Source organism: Periplaneta americana, chromosome 14 (assembly GCF_040183065.1).
Source record: "Periplaneta americana isolate PAMFEO1 chromosome 14, P.americana_PAMFEO1_priV1, whole genome shotgun sequence".
NCBI classification, from domain to species: domain Eukaryota; kingdom Metazoa; phylum Arthropoda; class Insecta; order Blattodea; family Blattidae; genus Periplaneta; species Periplaneta americana.
In genome coordinates, this window is record NC_091130.1 from 153,127,952 (window position 1) to 153,149,012 (window position 21,061).

The window sequence follows — 21,061 nt, forward strand, 5'->3', positions numbered from 1 at the left end:
GGGACCTGATTGAAGACAAAAAGCTTTCTCTGGTTTTTACATATAGGGACATAACAAAAAATTTGCCATTTTTAGTTGTTTTTAAGAGTATTTAATATACTAATACACTACGTATATCCTCAATGTTTATATACCGAAAAACAAATGCACACGCAAAGCGCATCCCCCAAAGTACACGTGCTCTATCTGTTGGTACTAGTTCAGGATATCCCGATTATACACAACAGTTTAGTAAGCAAGGTGTACTGTCCAAATTTCACGAGAAGATCCCTGCGAGGCTCCCCTTGCGGGGTAAGAGGCGAGAGTAAGCCAGTAACTCTGCGTTCTTGAAGGAGCAGCTGGATGGGAGTGATGTCATTGGCCGGCTGGGACAAACAAGGCTCAGTCAATGGCCGGGCCATGGATAAATATGTAATAGGATGCGAAACTGCGGTCAGCACCATCTGGCGGCGGGGGGCTGAAATAAGATGATCAGCGCCCAACGTCGTAGGTGGTGAACATTAGAACTATGTGTTGGGTATATTACCCAGAGTTCTCTATTTATCTGTTCGAGATATAGCTCGATTTGCTCGAAGAGACAAGATGGCAGACAGAAACTTGCTAATAAGTGAACATAAAGTGATACTACTTGTGTATAAGCAGTGTATGTTAAACAGTGATGTTTATGGACGTTGTAAAAATAGTGTTGTTGAATGTATTGTAAAGTAATAGTAATATAATAAATTGAACTATCTAAGTAGTTCTTTCCATTGCGCTGTACAATAAATACCCAAAGAATACAATCCCAATTATCTAACCTTTTACTTTATTTTTTGTCTCTGTCTGGTTATATTTTAATTGGGCAGTGTAAAATAGATCGTCTCTTTTATCTTCCTGGTGGCTCCGGTAAGAATTTTCAGTAGAAGCTGCTGTGAGGAATAAAAATGTAAATGTTTTATTTTAAATTGGGTTAGTTTTGAATATCGATTAGGGTGGGAGGGAATACTTTCTGCACAGTTTAATATTTTTGTCACCAGGTGCGCTGCTAAATGCATGGAGTAATTAGTTACTCTTTTCGCTACTTGGTGCGCTGCTAGATGTAATAACGCCCCTCCTCCCAACAGGTGGCAGCAAAATCAATTTCTACAACAGTGCCTCTAGTATGTGTTACGGGAAACTCAGTAAATTTCGCATCCTATTATATATTCATCCATGGCCGGGCGGTTCCGTGTGGGGGATAGGTTATTAAAGTGGGGGAAAAACTCGCATTCCTTGCTGGGATCTTCTCGTGAAATGCGGACTTGTAGTTAATACTGTCCTAGCTTGTTCCATTGAAAATCTTGGAAGATTATGTAGAAATACGTTTATTTCGTCTGATTTTCAATCCACTTTCGGTGCCCTAAAATTACTTGGGAATCTTCTCATGCTAGTGGAATACTGTAAGAACACTTTTAGCTAATTAGAAAAGACTAATAAAATCTCCTCGAGCGGGTTTTTGGGTACACTGGCATCATAGTTAACGAAGACGTCAATGCTTTTACCAAAATGGGGATTTCAAGCTATCCTATTGCACCAGAGCCATTTATTGGCCGTCCTATAAGTGCTCCACGCACGTACTGAAAAAGATCTTAAGAAATTTCCAAGAGTTTGAAATGAAACACAAGTTATAAGCAGTGGTGAATTAAGGGCGGGGATTACCCGCAAGGGAATTCCCCCCACCCCCGGATTTGAAGATGTGCACTCGCCTTGGATTTATTTTATTTTATTAGGTTATTTTACGACGCTTTATCAACAGCTTAGGTCATTTAGCGTCTGAATGAGATGAAGGTGATAATGCCGGTGAAATGAGTCCGGGGTCCAGCACCGAAAGTTACCCAGTATTTGCTCACATTGTGTTGAGGGAAAACCCCTGAAAAAACCTCAACCAGGTAACTTGCCCCGACCGGGAATCGAACCCGGGCCACCTGGTTTCGCGGCCAGACGCGCTAACCGTTACTCCACAGGTGTGGACTCGCCTTGGATATTTCAGATTCTTCTTTAACTAAAAAATAAATTATTTACACAATAGTATATGCGTAAGTTCATAGCATTTTTGTTTCGCGTGTTGGTACTCCGGTTGCTATGGGTTTATTTATCGATTGTTATTTTTATTTGAAGTTAATTGTTGTGCTTGATTTACATATTGAAATTTTCATTTTTGCAGATAGTGCGTAGAGAAGTGGACGCTAGAAAACAGAATGTCAAGTGGGAAAAATGGAACATTTCCGACATATTCTTCTTTTTGAGTTCAATACAGGGGCGAAAGCAGCGAAGGTGGCCAGAAATATTTGCGCCGTGTATGGGAACAATACTATAGGAGAGAGCACGGCAAGAAAATGGCTTTCTCGTTTTAAGGAGGGTCGTTTTGACAATAGTGACACTCCACGTTCAGGAAGACTTTCGGAGTTTGATGAAGATCGCTTAAACACATTAATCCACAATGATCCACTTCAATGTACCCGAGAACTGGCAAATGTGATGAACTGTGACCATTCCACTACCGTGAGAAATTTATTGCTACCAACTGAGACGTCTTGCACACGCAATCCAAGAAAAATGACCAACAAGACTGCGTGAAGTGATGCTACTCCATGATAACGCCCGTCCGCACTCTGCTAACCTGACACAAAACACTATCCAGAAGTTGGGTTGGGAAGTTATTCCGTGCCACCTTATTCACCTGATCTTGCGCTCTCAGATTTTCACCTTTTCTGCTCTCTATTGAACAACCTTCAAGGAACTTCCTTTCCGGATGAAAATGCGCTCCGAGCATGGATTGACGACTTCTTTAACTCAAAACCACGCGATTTCTACAGGCGTGGAATCAAAAAACAACTCCAACATTGGAAGACTGTTGTAAATAGTGAAGGAAAAAATATTGTTCTCTGTTATGTGTATCTGATGTGTTTAATAAACTTATGAAAAATCGCTATGGAATTATGCACCAACTTAATAATTAGAAAGAACTAAAACCTCCTTGAGCGAGCATCATAGTTAACGAAGAGGTTAATATTTATGCCAAAAAGTGGATTTTAAGCTCTCTTATTGAAACAAAGCCATTTATAGACTGTCCTATATGTGCTCCACGCATAGTAGGCTACTGAAAAAAAAACATCTTAGGAAATTTCCAAAAGTATGGAATGAAATACAAGTTATAAGCAGTGGTGAATTAAAAGGGAGACCCGCGGGGGAATTCCCTCCTGGAGATTTCGGATAATTTTAACTAAAAAATGTTACTTACACAATATTATACTTCAGTAATTTGATATGACTTTTCAGTAACTATAATAAATTGTTATGTGGATTTTTCATGTAATTATTTCCTTGAAGGTTTCTTATATAGATTTCAAGAAAGGCTAGTGGGCGATACAATTCGCATAGTTGAGTCTATCGGCCAATCTTGATTGGGTGAAATTTAAACCGTCTGAATTTTCAGTCTTGATTGTTACTGTTGAAAAGATCAGGTGTACTGTGTTTTTATTGGCATACTTACCTACTTACTGGCTTTTAAGGAACCCGAAGGTTCATTGCCGCCCTCACATAAGCCCGCCATTGGTCCCTATCCTGAGCAAGATTAATCCAGTCTCTATCATCATACCCCACCTCCCTCAAATCCATTTTAATATTATCTTCCCATCTACGTCTCGGCCTCTCTAAAGGTCTTTTTCCCTCCGGCCTCCCAACTAACACTCTATATGCATTTCTGGATTCGCCCATACGTGCTACATGCCTTGCCCCTCTCAAACGTCTGGATTTAATGTTCCTAATTATGTCACGTGAGGAATACAATGCGTGCAGTTCTGTGTTGTGTAATTTTCTCCATTCTCCTGTAACTTCATCCCTCTTAGCCCCAAATATTTTCCTAAGCACCTTATTCTCAAACACCCTTAACCTATGTTCCTCTCTCAAAGTGAGAGTCCAAGTTTCACAACCATAAAGTACAACCGGTAATATAACTGTTTTATAAATTCTAACTTTTGTTTAACAAATATAATAATTTTGTTTATACTAAAATAGAACGATCATGATTTTAAAATCAAATGTAGTAAACAGAAAACGGATGTAGGTAAATTCTCATTTTTAAATAGAACTATAAATGATTGGAATGACCTACCTGCAGCGGTCTTTGAGGGCTGTCCTTCCTTAAGGAGATTCAAGAATAATTTAAAAAGTTGTGTATAAAGTGCAAATTAAAATTAAGGCGACATTTAACATTTAATGTTTTAAGGTGACATGTATTTATTTAGCCTGACGAGTTACTCCCTTGGTTTGAATTGTAAATTATTTAAAAATGGCGTGTAAGAGGGCCTTAGACTAGAAATGTTTAGTTTAAATGTAGTTCTGCTTATAAGTACAGTATGTATAAGAATGCAATTATTTGACTTATTTGAACTGTTGTATCAGTGAAGCGAGGTGAGTCAGTGAAGTTACGGTTTTACAGTGCAGTGAACAGTTCCGATCAGTGATAATTTATAGCGTCGATGAAATGTGTTCTATAGTGTCAGTGAAATGTGTTACAGAGTGTCAGTGAAATGTGTGCTAAAGTGTCAGTGAAATGCGTCATAGTGCCACTACAGTGAGTGAGATGAGAATAAAGTGAAAGACTATTGAAACTTATGTAGGGCCTATACATAATAATATAGGTTGTAATGTAAAATTAGGTATATTATTTATGTGTTATTATTATTGTGTGAAATTATGTTGTGTATTCTTATTGTATTGTGTATAAAAATGTAGGCCTATTGTGTATTGTATAATTGTATTGTGTATTGCTTATCATTTCTTTATTGTGTATTGTTTATATTGTGTATACCACTGCCGCCGGGTGCATGCCCACTTGCAGTGTAAATAAATACATACATACATACATAGCATTCATTCATAGTTTTCTGCCCAAGGACAAGTCTTTCACTGCAAACCTAGCATTCTCCAATCTTTTCCATTTTTTTCTTCCTCTTAGTCTCCTCATGATCCATATATCTTAATGTCGTTTATCATCTGATATCTTCTTCTGCCCCGAACTTTTCTTCCGTTCATCATCCTTCAGTAGGTAGTTTTTTCTCAGCCATTTTACTTGAATTGCGTCCTCTAGCACTCCTCCCAAGGAAGCTATACTCGCAACGAGCACACATTGCAAGCAACGAGATATTTGTTTGGGTTCTAGTTATGAGAAAGGCTAAATTCCACACTGGATTAACTTGTAATCATATTACCGGAAGAAATTAATTAGCCTAAATCTTAAAGGTACACATGTGTGCACCTTAAAATTGAAATTCAGATTTTCCAAGAAGCAGAAATGCATAAACGTTTGGGTTAACCCAATCGAGTGGCATTCGAGAAAAGACAACAAAGAATGGAGCTGACGCTGAGAATAACTCGAAAGATAAACTAAGAAAAATTATGTAACATAGTGATCCCCTCACTGTTGTTGTACCAGAGTTAAATCAAAGTAAACATTCTAATATAAATCACAAGTATTCTATTCAGAAAATTGTTAAAGGTTTAATTTACAGAAATGTGCATCAAACGAATCGTGTAAATGTTAGAGAAAGAGGTGCATGAATAATTAATGAATTTATAAAGTAGATCTTATTCTTAAGTGGAACTGTCACGTGCAAAACAGTGTTAAAACCTGTCCACATCTTTATTTATTATCCCACTCTTAGTCTCTGGGTTAAAGAACAAACTTCACCTTGATCTCTACTTCGTGATACGAGTATAAGCTAATGATTGGCAGTGCTGAGCTGTGGCCTATTCCACAGTACTCTGCTTCGTAGGCTGTAGTTCTGCGGTTTCTTATTTTCTCCTTTTCTCTCACAAGTAGTTGACCAACTACAAATTTCTAAATGTCGCTTCGTATGTAGAAAAAATAATTGCATATCTTTCATTAGTTAATTCTCTTATCATAGGCCCGTATTTGTAAACCTAAACAAATATAAAACATTTAAGGGGAGAGGACGGTAGTTTTTTTAACTTTTTTTCCAATTTGGTGTAAAATATTAATTTTTTGTATGTAGAGAGCTCATACCTCTCGAAACTCAACCAAAAATAAATATTAAAAAAAAAATTATTTGGGGGCCCTGATTTGAAAAAAATATGCCCAATGCAGGGTTTTACTAAAATCGATATATCTAAACCATTTTTAAAAGTAGATTCATCCCGTTTTTGCAATGTACTAGCAAAAGCATGCTATACAAACTGACTATAACAGAATTTTGATATTAGTCCCTACGTTTGTAAAATAAACAATTAAAATTTAATAACACATTTCTGAATTCCTTTTTTGCAAACGAACGTAGTTTTAAAATGAAATCAATTAACAAAATTCTGTTACAGAGGAAAGTTTCCTAATAGTCTAAAGAATATGTGTTCTAAATTTCATGCATGTATCTTTAATAGTTCAGAAATTATATCCATTTTTATTTGGTAATGTAGCAAAAAAATGAAGTTACCGTAAACCGATAAAAGGCGGCGTGTGATTTAAAAATACATAGCGCAGGAAGTTTAATAATGGTGTTTCAACATCCGATGAGGGCACAAATACCCACGAAATGTTATGCAATGCATTCCACACATATCAAAGAGTATTTTAAAGAAAAAAAAAATTTTTTTAATTCAATTTACCGAAAACAACAATAAAAGGGGTCGAGTGATTTAAGAATCCATAACGCAGGAAATTAAAAAATGGCGTCTCAACATCTGATAAGGGCACAAATACCCACAAAATGTTATGCTATGCATTCCACACATATCACAGAGCATCTTAAAGAAATTTTTTTTTAATTTACTCATTTTTCACCAAAAAAATACCATCCTCTCCCCTTAATGTAGCCAACATAAGTGTAGTTTCATCCTCGAAATTGGGTGACGAATTCTAAGTGCCGATGTATCCTATATATAGGCCAGTTTTTTTGTATTTTTTCTTTTTTTTCTGATACTGTTTTACTTTTTGGTGAAAAAACTTGGACTGGTGCTTATTATAATGCAAATTGCGGCATAAAATTAATAAAAAATGGTCCGATTTAAATTCACTTGTAATTAATAAAGATAAAACAATAGCTATCCCATTTTCTTTAAATAATAAAGATAATAAACCATCTATACTACAAATTAAAATGCATAATTCTGATTGTTCCGATATAAATTGCGATTGTTCAGTTATTAATTAAATTAATGAGGTTAAATACTTAGGTATAATTATCGATAATCATTTAAAATGGTATAATCATATTCATTATATTTGTAATAAATTACGTAAAACATTATGTTACTTTGTTGTTCTAAGAAATATTTTGTCAATTAACTGTTTACGTATAATTGATTTCGAATTATTTCAATCTATATTTATGTATGGTATTATGGGTTGGGATGGAACTTATAAATCCAACCTTTATCCTTTAATTTTACTACAGAAAAAAAGTATTAAAATTTGTTGAAAAAAGCCGAAAGATTACCCAACTGAATTGTTGTTTAAACATTTCAAAGTTTTCAACATTAAACAAATGTATTATTTTATTCTATTAAATTATTTTCATAGAAATTTTAATAACTTTGAAAGGCATATACATACATATAGAACTAAAAATACGAATTCTCTGCGTTTGTCTGTACCTAAATGTAAAACCAGTGCAGTTTTTTTTTTATCATAGCATGAGTCAAGGCCCCAGATTATTAAACATATTTGATTCTAATATTATTTTAACCACGAATCCTCTCGAAATTAATAAAAAAAATTGTATTGGATTTATAGTTTTGGGTTTAAACATATTAAACACTTTTTAATTTGTATTCACTCTCAATTTTAATTTTATTTTTGTCTGTATTGGAATCCCCTCCTGAGCACGAGTCTTAATCATTCAGGAGTGGGCTAGTTTATTTTACATTGTATTAACTTGTATTCATTTCAAACTTACTAGCATTAAAAAATAAATAATAATTTTGTAAAATATGTTATCAAATTTTTGACTGTCCATTGAAACGTGGAAAGCAATAGTCAGGAACATTAATAATTTGATTTATGTTTTGTTATATTGGCAATAACGATGACGAAGATTATTTTGGCCACACACACGGCAAAGAAAAGCAACAGAGTCAGAGAGGAAGAGAAACTTTGGCATTAGAAGGAAGTAAATTCAGCATCAGTTTCTGTCAGCTTTCACTCCTTGGAAATGCACTGTATAACTACGGGCTATTCTGGAAGTTAATTGGAATTGGATTATATAGATTTTCAACAAATCAAGGAATAAATTACATTACTCCTGCTCTTCCAGTCAAATTAAACGACACAATAATCCCTTTTGCTTCCTGTGTTAAAAACCTTGGAGTTTACACTGATACGCATTTAAACTAGAACAACCAAGTAACCCATATTACCAAAAAAGTGCTTTCCATACTACATTCCTTAAACAGCATTCGAAAATTTCTCCCGCTATCACTCAAAAAAATACTAGTGGAAACACTAGTAATGCCCCACTTCGATTATTGTGATTTTCTACTGACTGACCTCAATGTCAACCAGTCGCAAAGATTACAAAGTGTTCATAATTCTTGTGTTCGCTTCGTCTGCGATGTCCGTCGCGCTGACCACATTACCCCATCCTTCCAAACTCTAAACTGGCTACGGCTTAACGAACATAGAAATTGTCATTCTCTTGTTCTCCTTTTCAAGTCCTTCATACCTCTACACCTACCTACCTTGCCTTCCGTTTCAGTTACCTATCGTCATATCACAATCTATTCACACGCACGCAAAATAGCCGCATACTAGCCATACCAACACATAAGACATCATCGTATTCATCATCATACACAATCTCGCTCTCGCGCTTGTGGAATACCCTACCCAGTGACATCAGAGACTGTCGGAATTTAGCAATGTTCAAAAACAAACTTATTAAGCATTTTCTTACTGCGTAGAGTAGATTTAATTTTTACTTAATTGATAAAAAAAAATTCTTTTTTCTTAACTTCTACAATAAACTGTCTTACTTACTTACTTAATCACTCACTCACTCACTCGCTTGCTTACTTACTTACTTACTTACTTACTTACTTACTTACTTACTTACTTACTTACTTACTTACTGGCTTTTAAGGAACCCGGAGGTTCATTGCCGCCCTCACATAAGCCCGTCATTGGTCCGTATCCTGAGCAAGATTAATCCAGTCTCTACCATCATATCCCACCTCCATCAAATCCATTTTAATGTTATCTTTCCATCTACGTCTCGGCCTTCCCAACTAACACTGAGAAGAGAAAGACAACCATATAAAGGATAGCTTCTATGAGGAATTGGAACACACTTTTGATCAATTATAACTACGATATCGCACCATCTACCCTTAAGTACTAAATACGATAACCTGTCACTGATAAATTCGACCTTTTTTACTGCTGATTTTATTCTTTTATGCAGGGGAGAGTCTCCAAAATTGGACCAATTGCAACATTTTTTATTGTTTCGCCAAAACGGAACACTTAAAATTTTCACTTTATCACGAAAACGTACCTTGACATTTTAAAAATACACATATAAAACTACAAGACGTTAGAAGTAACAGTTTTGACAATACCAAACAAAATGTAATGATCTGCACTTTGTGGACCCAAAGTTTTAAAATTGGACCACTTTTATTAATCTTATGGTTTTACTTTATTAATGAGCTGCTTTTTACATGAATTTAACTTTAACGATTATAGATCAATTCTATGCTTGAACACTTGAACGCACTTTGCACAAAACTACTTCTTATATTAATCTTTATTTTCGTCCTCATTTTAATCATCTCCGTCTTCACTGACGTTCTTGGTTTTATCTTCATTTTCGTCTACGTCTCCGTTTTTATCGTTGCCTTGGTGTTTATTATATCTTTCTTCCCACCATAATCTGAACACACGCTCTCGCCATGAAACAATACTAACAATACCATCCCATCGCACCTCCTCATACTCATCCTCTTTCACAACAGCCCTGCCAAGACTCTGGAATTCGTTACCTGCTAGCATCAGGGACTGTCGAAATAAAATTGAATTCAAACGCAAACTTACTAGGCACTTGGTCAGTAATTGAGACTCGTTTAGACATGGTTTCTTGTAAATAGTTATCTTAATCTATCACAAAATATCTCAATATATGGTAATTTCATCACTATAGAATTTGTTATTCTAGGTTTAATTTGAAATTCAGTAAATACAAAAGTATTCTTTGTTCTTAACTTCTATGATAAATTGTCTAACTTTCATTAATCAGGTAATCTTGTCGTACTTTAATTTTTATTGTAATTGTAATTGTAAATTTAATATTAATTGTAATCTTATTGTTCATATTATAGTTGTAATCCCCTGGTAGAGGGGCAGAGAAGGCCTGACTGCCTTATCTCTACCAGGTTAAATAAATAAATACTAAAATACTGAATCGTATTTGGTATACAGCTCCATCATTTTGGTTTTCGACATCATTGTAGTCTTGGTCCTCAGCTTCAGTCTTGTCTTGGTCTTTTCACAATTGTTTTTGTTTTATCTTTGTCACAATTTTTATCTCGTATGTTGTCATTTTTCTTCAACTTCATAGTCTCCGTCTTCATTTTCCTTTCCTTTATCTAATTATATTTAATTTCATCTTCTAAGATTAGCTCGAACGCCTTCCGAGGTTAAGGCCGCTTAGCTGAGGCCCGATTGTATAAACCATTTAATCTTAGATCAGAGGTTAAATTGATCCTTGTTTCAGCTGAACTTGGAATTTTGTGTTGTATAAAGTCTAATCTGAGATTAATTTGTCTCAAACTAAAGTCAACTTTGACTGAAGAAATTTCCCCGATTAAGTTAGATGATTAAAGTTCAGTTATTTCTTTTCTGTTTGAAATTTATACGAGTGACAGATTGTGCACATAAAATATCCATTATTATTAATATTAATAGATATGTTAGGTACATTTATATATATTTCTTTCAATTTCTTGCCTTAATACACAAACAATCTTATATTTTATAAGGCTCTATCGTGTTCAGCAGTATCAAATAACATAACTTATAATTATATTATGTTTATAACAACCATTAATTATTAATGGATATGATAGGTACATTCATAAATTTTCAATTAACTGTATTACTAAACGAAAATTGTCGTTTTATAAAGCTTTATTATGTTTAGCAGTATCAAACACCATAACATAACAACTCGGAGAACAGTCAACCTTCTTCTTATTGTCCGCCATTATTTACATTGCACAAAAAACCAGTGTCTCCAACAGAGTGTACGGAAAGTCGCCAAAAAGTAGTTGTAAAGTCGCTAGATTTCTCATTATCAACAAAGAAAGATTAAATTTTGTCACTTTGGGGTGCTAAAAAGGTCACTAAATCCCTATTTAAGCAATATAAAAGTTAAAATAAATTGTTGTTGGAAAAGAGTTAAAGTCGCTTGATTGGCAACACTGAACAAACCTGTCCGCGCATCACGTATTTCACCTGTTTATGCGATGTTGCCAAATCCTTTTCACGTGAACTTAGATTGCATTTGAACCAAGGTAATTTGATCGCAGAAAATTTTTATACAATAGAAGAAGTGTCTGAACTCGGTTCACTTTTCGATCTTCGATCAAAGTTGAACTTTAGTCAGGGAGTTTTATACAATTGGGCCTGAAAGTTGCATAATACCTGGTGGGCTGTATCTTATGAGATGAATTTCAAACTACAGTAGACTTTACTAGGGCTGGTTGTTACTTTTGATGTGAAACACTCGCGTATTGTTATTTGAATTCATGCTTTCATTACATAAGCAAAAAACAATATTATAAATAAGTCTAATAACGGTCCAATTAAAAGACCTTTTCGGTCCAATTTGCAAGAAACAGTAAACTTATTTCTCTAGACACCCAACAAAACTTAAAAAAGAAACAGAGTTATGTAACTTTGTGAAAAGTTACGTTGTTCTACATACTACTGCATAGTATTAATAAAAAATCCCTAACTCAACTGTCTTTTCTTAAATATCTTACGATAATGGTAACGACAATAACATCAGCAGCTTTAAAAAAGAATTAAACTGTGTTTCTAAGTTTACATGATTGCCAACCGCACAATATTTACATAATTAGATGAGGGAAGCTCATAGTTCATAAATCTGCCTTTATACGGCAAGTACTGCATTAGGTTACTTGAAGAAACGATCGGTCCAATTTGTATGCCGGTCCAATTTCAGGTACTCTCCCCTACAAAGAATCCTAATTGGTGATTATCGTTTCCTTCCCCATAATGCAACAAGTAATCGCCTATTTGTGATATGCCATTCCCATCTAACCTAACCTCTTGTACTCCCACGAAGTCTATTCTATATCTAGCTAGTTCTTTTGCTACTAATGTTACCCCTCCTGTTCTATAAAGACTAGTTACGTTCCAAGTACCAAATCTTATAACCTTATTCCTTTGCTGTGGTCGTGCCAGAGAATCAGTCCCATTCCGAGGCTTATTTGAAGGATTCGTAACAAGCTGTTTTTTTACGGTGAAGGGTTGTTAGCCCTAAGCTGGAGGACCACCCCTCATCGGCTGTCCACGACTGCTTATTCAATAAATTCACAGCTACTCTTCATCTCTGGAGGCCGTCTCCTCGATCCGCAACCAGAGGACGCGCCATGCCGTGGTGATAGGGACCCACAATACATGGGCAATAAACTGTCTAACCTTTATTATTCAGTTAATTTTTTAGTACTTTGATTTTCATTGTATTTGTAAATTTAATATAAGTTGTAATTATAATTGTAAATGTATTCTTAATATTGTAGTTGTAATCCGTCGGTAGAGGGGAAGAGAAGTCCTGATGGCCTTATCTCTACCAGGTTAAATAAATAAATAATGCTTTCGTTAAATATAATGTGATTCTGTATTTAAACTTTAAGTGTAAAAAACTTCAGAATTACCTCGCCTCGTGAATTATTTTGAATTCGATAATCTGGCTACGATAATACACAAAGTTCTGGACATTGTTAATGTTTCGTGTACACGTGGATGCTCATCTTCAAACAGAAACCTGAAATCTGTGATTGGCGAAAATCCGATCGTGCTTCGTCGCTAAGTACACTTTTGTACATGTGGATTATATCCATGGCAACTCTGGATTCTGTAGCATTGACAGTAGACGAACCTATAAAAGAGGCAGCAGAATTCGTAGGATTTCATGCCTAGTTGTGAGTCATTGTTACTAAGTCCAGTGAAATGCGAGGAAATCCGTATCAAATCTGCACATGTGTTGTATTCGGAGTTGCTATGGAGATAATCCAGTTTTATCAAGAATTCTCTGGCAGCATAATGTAGCAGACGTTCCTTTGTTTCAGTTGCCGCAGATAGAAGCTGATGGCCATGAACTGACTGGTCGACGGTTCCGGGTAGAGAATGGAGAATCCCTAGGGGAAAAGGAGGAAGTAAGTTTCAGGTGCATTTTGAATATTTATATACATTTAAAATGTATCAATTGTAGGTAGAACTGAGAATCTATACCGTTTCAGGTTAACAGGTGTTTAGAAATCAACGAAAAATAGTTGTTACGATTTCTACATTGGACAAACTGGGAGATTTTTTGAAACATGATGCAACGAACACATCATAGCCATAACCAAGTCACAAAATTCTTCCATCTACCACAACTACACAAAAATATAGAAACAAGTGGAAATTCTACACATTGAAAAAAGCCAAAAATTAAACTCACTAGAAGAATGCGAAATTTAAAGACATTCAAAAACACATACACAACACATTTTAACACTCAATTGACTTGTATTGTCTTGATTATACATCTTGATTACACAACTTTTAACACTATATCACTTCGGAATATGTATGATAAGACTTTCTTATGTTAAATTTTAACGTCATAGAACAGACATACATACTAAACAAAGACAACAACAAACACGCAGACAACATCATATATTGGCAGAGATATGTAGATGGCATACTAATACTATGCAAAGGAAACAAAAGACAGATCCAAAACCTACATCAACACATAAACAAAATACACCCAAAGCTACACTACACATTAGAAATTGAAAACAACAAATCCATAAATTTTCTAGACATCACAATAACAAAAGTAGACAACAAACACACATTCAAAGTATACAGAAAACCCACAACAACAACAACAACACACATATACAACACATCCAACCACCCCACACAACACAAACAAGCTGCATTCCGAACAATGGTACACAGACTACTCAACATACCAATGAACCAACAGGATTACAACGAAGAGCTAAACACAATCAAATACATAGCACAAGAAAACGGTTACAATCCTAAAATAATAGACAACACAATACGTACGACAAAACATAATCACAAAAAACATAAGAATACAACACAAACACAACACAAAAAATACATCACACTAACATACGAAAACAAAAACACACATAAAATTGCAACCTCATTCAAGAAATTAAATTATAACATCGCATACAGAACAAATAACTCTCTACAAAAACATATCTCACACACAAACAAACAAATACAACCACACAGGCGTATACAAACTCAAATGTAACACCTGCAACAACTTCTACATAGGACAGACAGGCAGATTATTTCAAACACATTACAAAGAACATATCACAGCCATAACAAAATTACAAAACACCTTCACATATGCAGAACACATCACAAATGCCAACCACACCTACAGAGACAACAACACAGACGTGGAAATACTGCACATCCAACCAAAAAGCCTGAAACTCAACACACTAGAACAATGTGAAACATACAGACACACGAAAACACACCCCAACGATATTCTCAACACACAACTCAATTTCAAAACACATACACTCTTTGACTCTACACTACGAACACACCCTTACAGGAAACAAGAGGCGCCAAGACCAACAACGACCAGTTCTGAAGATGACCCAAAATAGGTCGAAACATGTTAACAATGTACGTTAAAATTTAACACAAGAAAGTTCTTATCATACATATTCCGAAGTGATACAGTGTTAAAAGTTGTGTAATCAAGATGTATAGAACAGTAGCTGTTACGATTTCTACATTGGACAAACTGAGAGATCTTTTGAAACATGATGCAACGAACATATCATAGCCATAATCAAATCAAAAAATTCTTCCACCTACCACAACTACAGAAATATAGAAACAAATGGAAATTCTACACATTGAAAGAAAGTAAAAAATTAAACGCACTAGAAGAATGTGAAATTTAAAGACATTCAAAAACACATACACAACACATTTTAACACTCAACTGAATTACAGAATGCACATCTTTCACAACACAACACTGCCAAACATAAACACACCTCCACCAAGACATGAGCAAGAAGAAAAAATATCTGTACCTAGCAACTGAGGTACTGGGCCTTCATATTGCCCCTAGAGAAGCAATATACTTAAGCTTGTGTTTTTGGTAATGTAATTTTATTCACGATTACAGTGAATGAGGAAAATAATGATATTTTGAAAACATGCTCTTAGGTGTGAGAAATTACTTACCTTAAAGAATGGCTGGATGCTCACTTACTTTCTTTGAGCGTTTCTAAAACAAAATTAATACCATTTTCATTAACATCACATGGCCTTGAGCAACTAAAAATTAATAATAACAGAAGTATAACAATACATGATTGTAACCTACCTGCTTGCTCATGTAAGGCTTTGAGTATATCCTCACAAGTTAAATATTTAGGCATTATTATTGACCAACATTTAAAAGGGACAAGCATATCTCCTTCCTGTGTAACAGATTGCGTAAAACAATCCACAAATTTTCCATTCTACGCTCTTATTTGCCTGTTTATGTTCTGCGTACTGTGTACTTAGCTCTGTTTCAATCAATAATTCAGTATGGTATTTTAGGTTGGGGAGGAATGGCAAAATCGACTCTCCAGCCTTTAAATTTGCTCCAAAAAAGAATTATCAAAATTTGTCTATATAAACCTTCTGATTACCCAACAAAATTAATTTTTCAGGAATTTGGCGTATCAAATCTAGAACAAATTTATTAACAAACATTGCTGATTTACTTCCATAAAAACCACAATAAATTTAAATTAGATCCTCATGAATACCATACGAGACAAAACTACAGTTTCTTTCTAAATACTCCCAAATGCCACACAACTGCTGGATTAAAACACAGCAGAAGTTTTGGACCCAAAATATATAATGCATTAATTAGAGCTTACCCTGAGCTAAGTACACTTAACACACATAGATTTAAGAAACAAATCAGATTAATTATTTACTTGTTTAAGCTAATTGAGTTAAAAATCGGTATCTTATATATCTATGTACTTTTGTATTTTCTATTTGTATATAGACCCTGTTATTACATGCTGTATGTAGTTTACCATTTAAGTATTAATGTTATTGTGCTCAATGAACTCTCTTAATTTTGTGATATATTTTGTATAACTGATCTGAACTGCGCCCGAGCACGAGCTTCTGCTCTTTCGGGCTGCAATGTCTAATGTAGCTCAGGTATAAAGTATTAAATATATAAATAAAATTAAATTAGGCCTAGACCTTAAAATATCGATTGTCTAGTCCTGAAATAAGTGAAAATGTTGTAGAATTTACAACCATGAACAAGACAATATCCAATCATAGGCCTACTGACCTTCCTATAAAGTTTTCATTGACTATTACACTCTTACTACGTCATACTACTTTTGACCAATAAAACGGTACGAAAGGACGTATTTCAACCAATCATGGCTGCTTATCGCACAATTTTATCGCGTCCCTAGCATTTGTTTAATTTTATCGCGTCCCTAGCATTTGTTTAATTTTATCGCGTCCCTAGCATTTGTTTCTTTGTTTGCCAACATTTGAAACTGCGCTGCTCTGGACGTCAAAAATATATATAAAATTACAAACCACTCCAGTCGATGCACAGCAGTTTCAAATATGACTCGCATTGGCATTCAAGAACAAGAATTAATAAAAATCACTGATCATACCTATGCATCTTCTGAAATCCGATTTACAAATAAATGAAGAGCACCATTCGGAAATCCTGAATAAGTTGAATACACCATGTAGGCCTAAATCAACGAGTTCCACTTCTATTATGCACACGTCCAATATAACATCAATTGAACCACCAACCACATTCAAATTTGAAAATTGTACATTCAATAATTATTCCTTTTAAAATTATTCATGTTTATTTTTATGTCATCGTCGTTAATTAAAACTTTTCTAACACTTGTGTATATTAGTTAGGTTATGTTATAGGCTAGCTTCTGCTCTGAGAGGATAAAAAGAACTTCTGCTATATGATATTATGGATAGTCACGTATCAGAGATTGTTTAATATTAAGATTTATTGAATAGTAATCATTACAGTGTCTGTATAAAGACACTACTGCCATCTAGCATGCATCTAGCGTAATATTTGTAATGTTGAGATGGTACAATAATACATTTGAAGGCAGTTGTATTTTCGTAAGTCAATTAATATTTTATTGTATTGGAGTACTTCGTTACTTCTAATCTTTATATACTTTCTTCTAATCGTGTAATAGTCAATTAAATCCCACTCGAGTTTTGATTTTCTCTAGATAAATCAAAACGTCTAATAAGATTACTGTTGAAAAATCCTCAGTAACTCTTGTAGTGGACAAGATCGTAGTTGGGGTTTTCTCGATCTTATCCCGTTTTATCTCCACATTAGGCATCTACATCATTCCGTCGCCATTTCTCCATTCCGTCGTCATTCCCCTATATCCAACTGGCAACGCACGGAGGAGGCTGGCCCAGGGACGAGTGGGGTTGCCTGCTCGAAACCTTATTTTCAAACCTTATTTTCATTTTCATTTCATTTCATTTATTGTATTCTATAGATCTTATATTAGCGTTGATGCTTTAAGATGTGGAACAAGTCAAAATTTTACAAGATTACAATTTTTGGGCGAGATGATGTGAGGCCGAGGATTCGCCATAGATTACCTGGCATTTTCCTTACGGTTGGGGAAAACCTCGGAAAAAACCTAACAAACCAATCAGACCAAACGGGGATCTAACCCAAGCCCGAGCGCAGCTATCAGCAGGCCAGCGAGTCTGCCGACTGAGCTACATCGATGGCTCTACTAAAAATATACAATAATAGCCAATCAGATTATTAAATTTACAAACCTAAACAATAATTGAGGGCTTTGCCGGAAGAAAGGCGGGTAGACCTATACGCCCTTCTTCGGGAAAACGTTTTAAAATGTAGTGAATAATTATAGTAGCGAAATTTTGTTTTGATTGTACTGTACATACCTGCAGGACAGGGCTGCGTGCGTGCGTGTATAACATTTTATTCAGGTGCGTTTTAAAATCTTAGATTGCATGTATCTCAATTCGCCATATTGACGTATACGCCCTTTTTCCGGCAAACCCCTCAATTATTCATCAGTTGAGGTATAAAATAAAATAATACATAGCAAGTAAGTTAATTCAATTTAAAGGCATAAACAATTGAATCAGTTGAGATATACAAATTACTATTCTATTTACGGCATATACAATTTATCAGCCAAGCTATACAAAAGTATACAATACATAGTAAACAGATTAATTCAGTTTACAAGCATAGTTCAGTTGATTATACAAAATTATACATTTCATATCAAGTAGAATTATTCAATTTACAAGCATAAACAATTCATCAGTAGAGCTATACAATATACTTTGCATACTTCCACTCGGTAATGAGTTTTGGAATAATATTCTGGGGAAATTCCACAGACAGTAACAGTATATTTCTATTACAAAAAAGAGTAATTAGGATAATAGTAGGTGCCAAATCTAGGGAATCGTGTAGGACTATTTTCAAAAAACTATAAATAATGGCCATGGCTTGTCAGTATATCTTTTCATTAATAATATTCCTCGTATGTAATCGTGAAAACTTTGTAACTAATTCAACAGTTCATAGCATAAATACACGTAAAAAATGACTTTCGTACTCCATCGGCAAGTCTATCGTGCTATCAAAAAGGAGTGCGTTATATGGCAGTAAAAATTTTTAATAGCCTCCCTATCGATATAAAAAATGAAACTCAAAACATAAGATTATTTAGAGCCAAATTAAAAAAATGTACCTAATTTCTCACGCCTTCTATTCTGTAGGTGAATTCATGACATTCAACAACGCTTCATAAAATTGATACTAAAACTTTGTGTTGTACTAGTAGACTATATTGTAAATCTCGTCTGTATATATTTCATCTACACTGTGACTATAAATTAAGACTTTATAATAGTATTAAGTTTTTTGACTTGTTCCATATTCTAGCTGTAAAGCAATGTATGAATACCATGGAATGTTAATAAATACAATACAATACAATACAGACTACTATTCAATTTACAGCATCATCAGCCTATATACAATACATAGTAGGCAGATTAATTCAATTTAGAAGCATATTTTAGTTGGGCTATACAAAATTGTACATTCCATATCAAGTAGATTATTTCAATTTACAAACATAAACAATTCATCAGTTGTGTAGATGGTATAAGTAAGTCGAAATTTGGTGAATTCTGTTCTAAACTTTCTTTCGTCGTCCTATAAAGCTTTAAGCTAATTAGGCAATGCACTTAAGACTGTAATATATGAATAGTGAACTCCTAAACTTACTGTAGTGTTTGATAATGCGGCTAAATTGAGTGTTAGCGCAATAGATCTAGAAAGGTCGCAGTGCAGGATGGTAGTGCCCCCCTCCCGAAATTCCATTCCCATAGAGTTTGGGCAAAACAGAACTTCTGAGTTAATAGTTGAGGAAACACAAAGCACAGAGCTGTGATGGTGTAATCAGCAGTCAAATATAAATATGACTAGTGGCTTGTGCAGCAAATGCTGCTAAGTTCATTAGAAGTTCAAATTAATCTTTTTCAAATTTATTTCCAATGAAGAATACCAGACATTTTGGAAGTTATTTGCTTGCATAATAATGAAACATATGCCTACCACTCTGAATGGTTTTCTTCATGCTAAATACTATTTATCTAACCTATACAACTTCAGTTCTTGAGTTTCAATGCGAAAACGCAAGTAACAATGTCAGAACGATCAGTCGGTTTTACATGTGGGAGTGAAGCAATAGCTATTTCAGGTTATCGTGGATTGTAGGTTAGAGATATGAAAATATCCTCTCCTCTCTTCCCTCTCTCCCCCTCTCCTCTGCTCTCTGCCCTCATGCCCTCGTGCCCTGTGACCTAGTGCCCTTTTCCCTCGTGCCCTCTGCCCTCGCGCCCTCTGCCCTCGTTCCCTCTGCTCTCGTGCCCTCTGCTCTCGTGCCCTCTGCTCTCGTGCCCTCTGCCCTCATGCACTGGTGCCCTCTGCCCTCTTCCCTCGTGCCCTCTTCCCTCATGCCCTCTTCCCTCGTGCCCTCTGCCCTCGTGCCCTCTTCCCTCATGCCCTCTTCCCTCTTGCCCTCTGCCCTCTGCCCTCGTGCCCTCGTGGCCTCTGCCCTCGTGCCCTCTGCCCTCATGCACTGGTGCCCTCTGCCCTCTTCCCTCGTGCCCTCTTCCCTCATGCCCTCTTCCCTCGTGCCCTCTGCCCTCGTGCCCTCTTCCCTCATGCCCTCTTCCCTCATGCCCTCTTCCCTCTTGCCCTCTGCCCTCTGCCCTCGTGCCCTCTGCCCTCGTGCCCTCTGCCCTCATGCCCTCGTGCCCTCTGCCCTCATGCCCTCTTCCCTCGTGCCCTCTTCCCTCATGCCCTCTTCCCTCATGCCCTCTTCCCTCTTGCCCTCTGCCCTCTGCCCTCGTGCCCTCTGCCCTCGTGCCCTCTGCCCTCATGCCCTCGTGCCCTCTTCCCTCATGCCCTCTTCCCTCGTGCCCTCTGCCCTCGTGCCCTCTTCCCTCATGCCCTCTTCCCTCATGCCCTCTTCCCTCTTGCCCTCTGCCCTCTGCCCTCGTGCCCTCTGCCCTCGTGCCCTCTGCCCTCCTGCCCTCGTGCACTCTGCCCTCTACCCTCGTGCCCTAATGCCCTCGCGCCTTCGTGCCCTCATGCCCTCGTGCCCTCTG

The 21,061-nt window shown here is 36.0% G+C and overlaps 1 protein-coding gene across 6 annotated transcripts in view; it reads left to right on the forward strand.

Annotated features, from left to right (window-relative positions):
- Positions 1-21,061, forward strand: part of LOC138713870 (GTPase-activating Rap/Ran-GAP domain-like protein 3) — an 878,969-nt gene that overhangs the window by 758,154 nt on the left and 99,754 nt on the right. For all 6 annotated transcript variants that reach the window (XM_069846337.1, XM_069846338.1, XM_069846343.1 and 3 more), the window contains one exon: positions 13,348-13,434. In XM_069846337.1, coding sequence (XP_069702438.1) covers positions 13,348-13,434 — 87 coding nt within the window. The remainder of the gene's footprint in view (positions 1-13,347; positions 13,435-21,061) is intronic.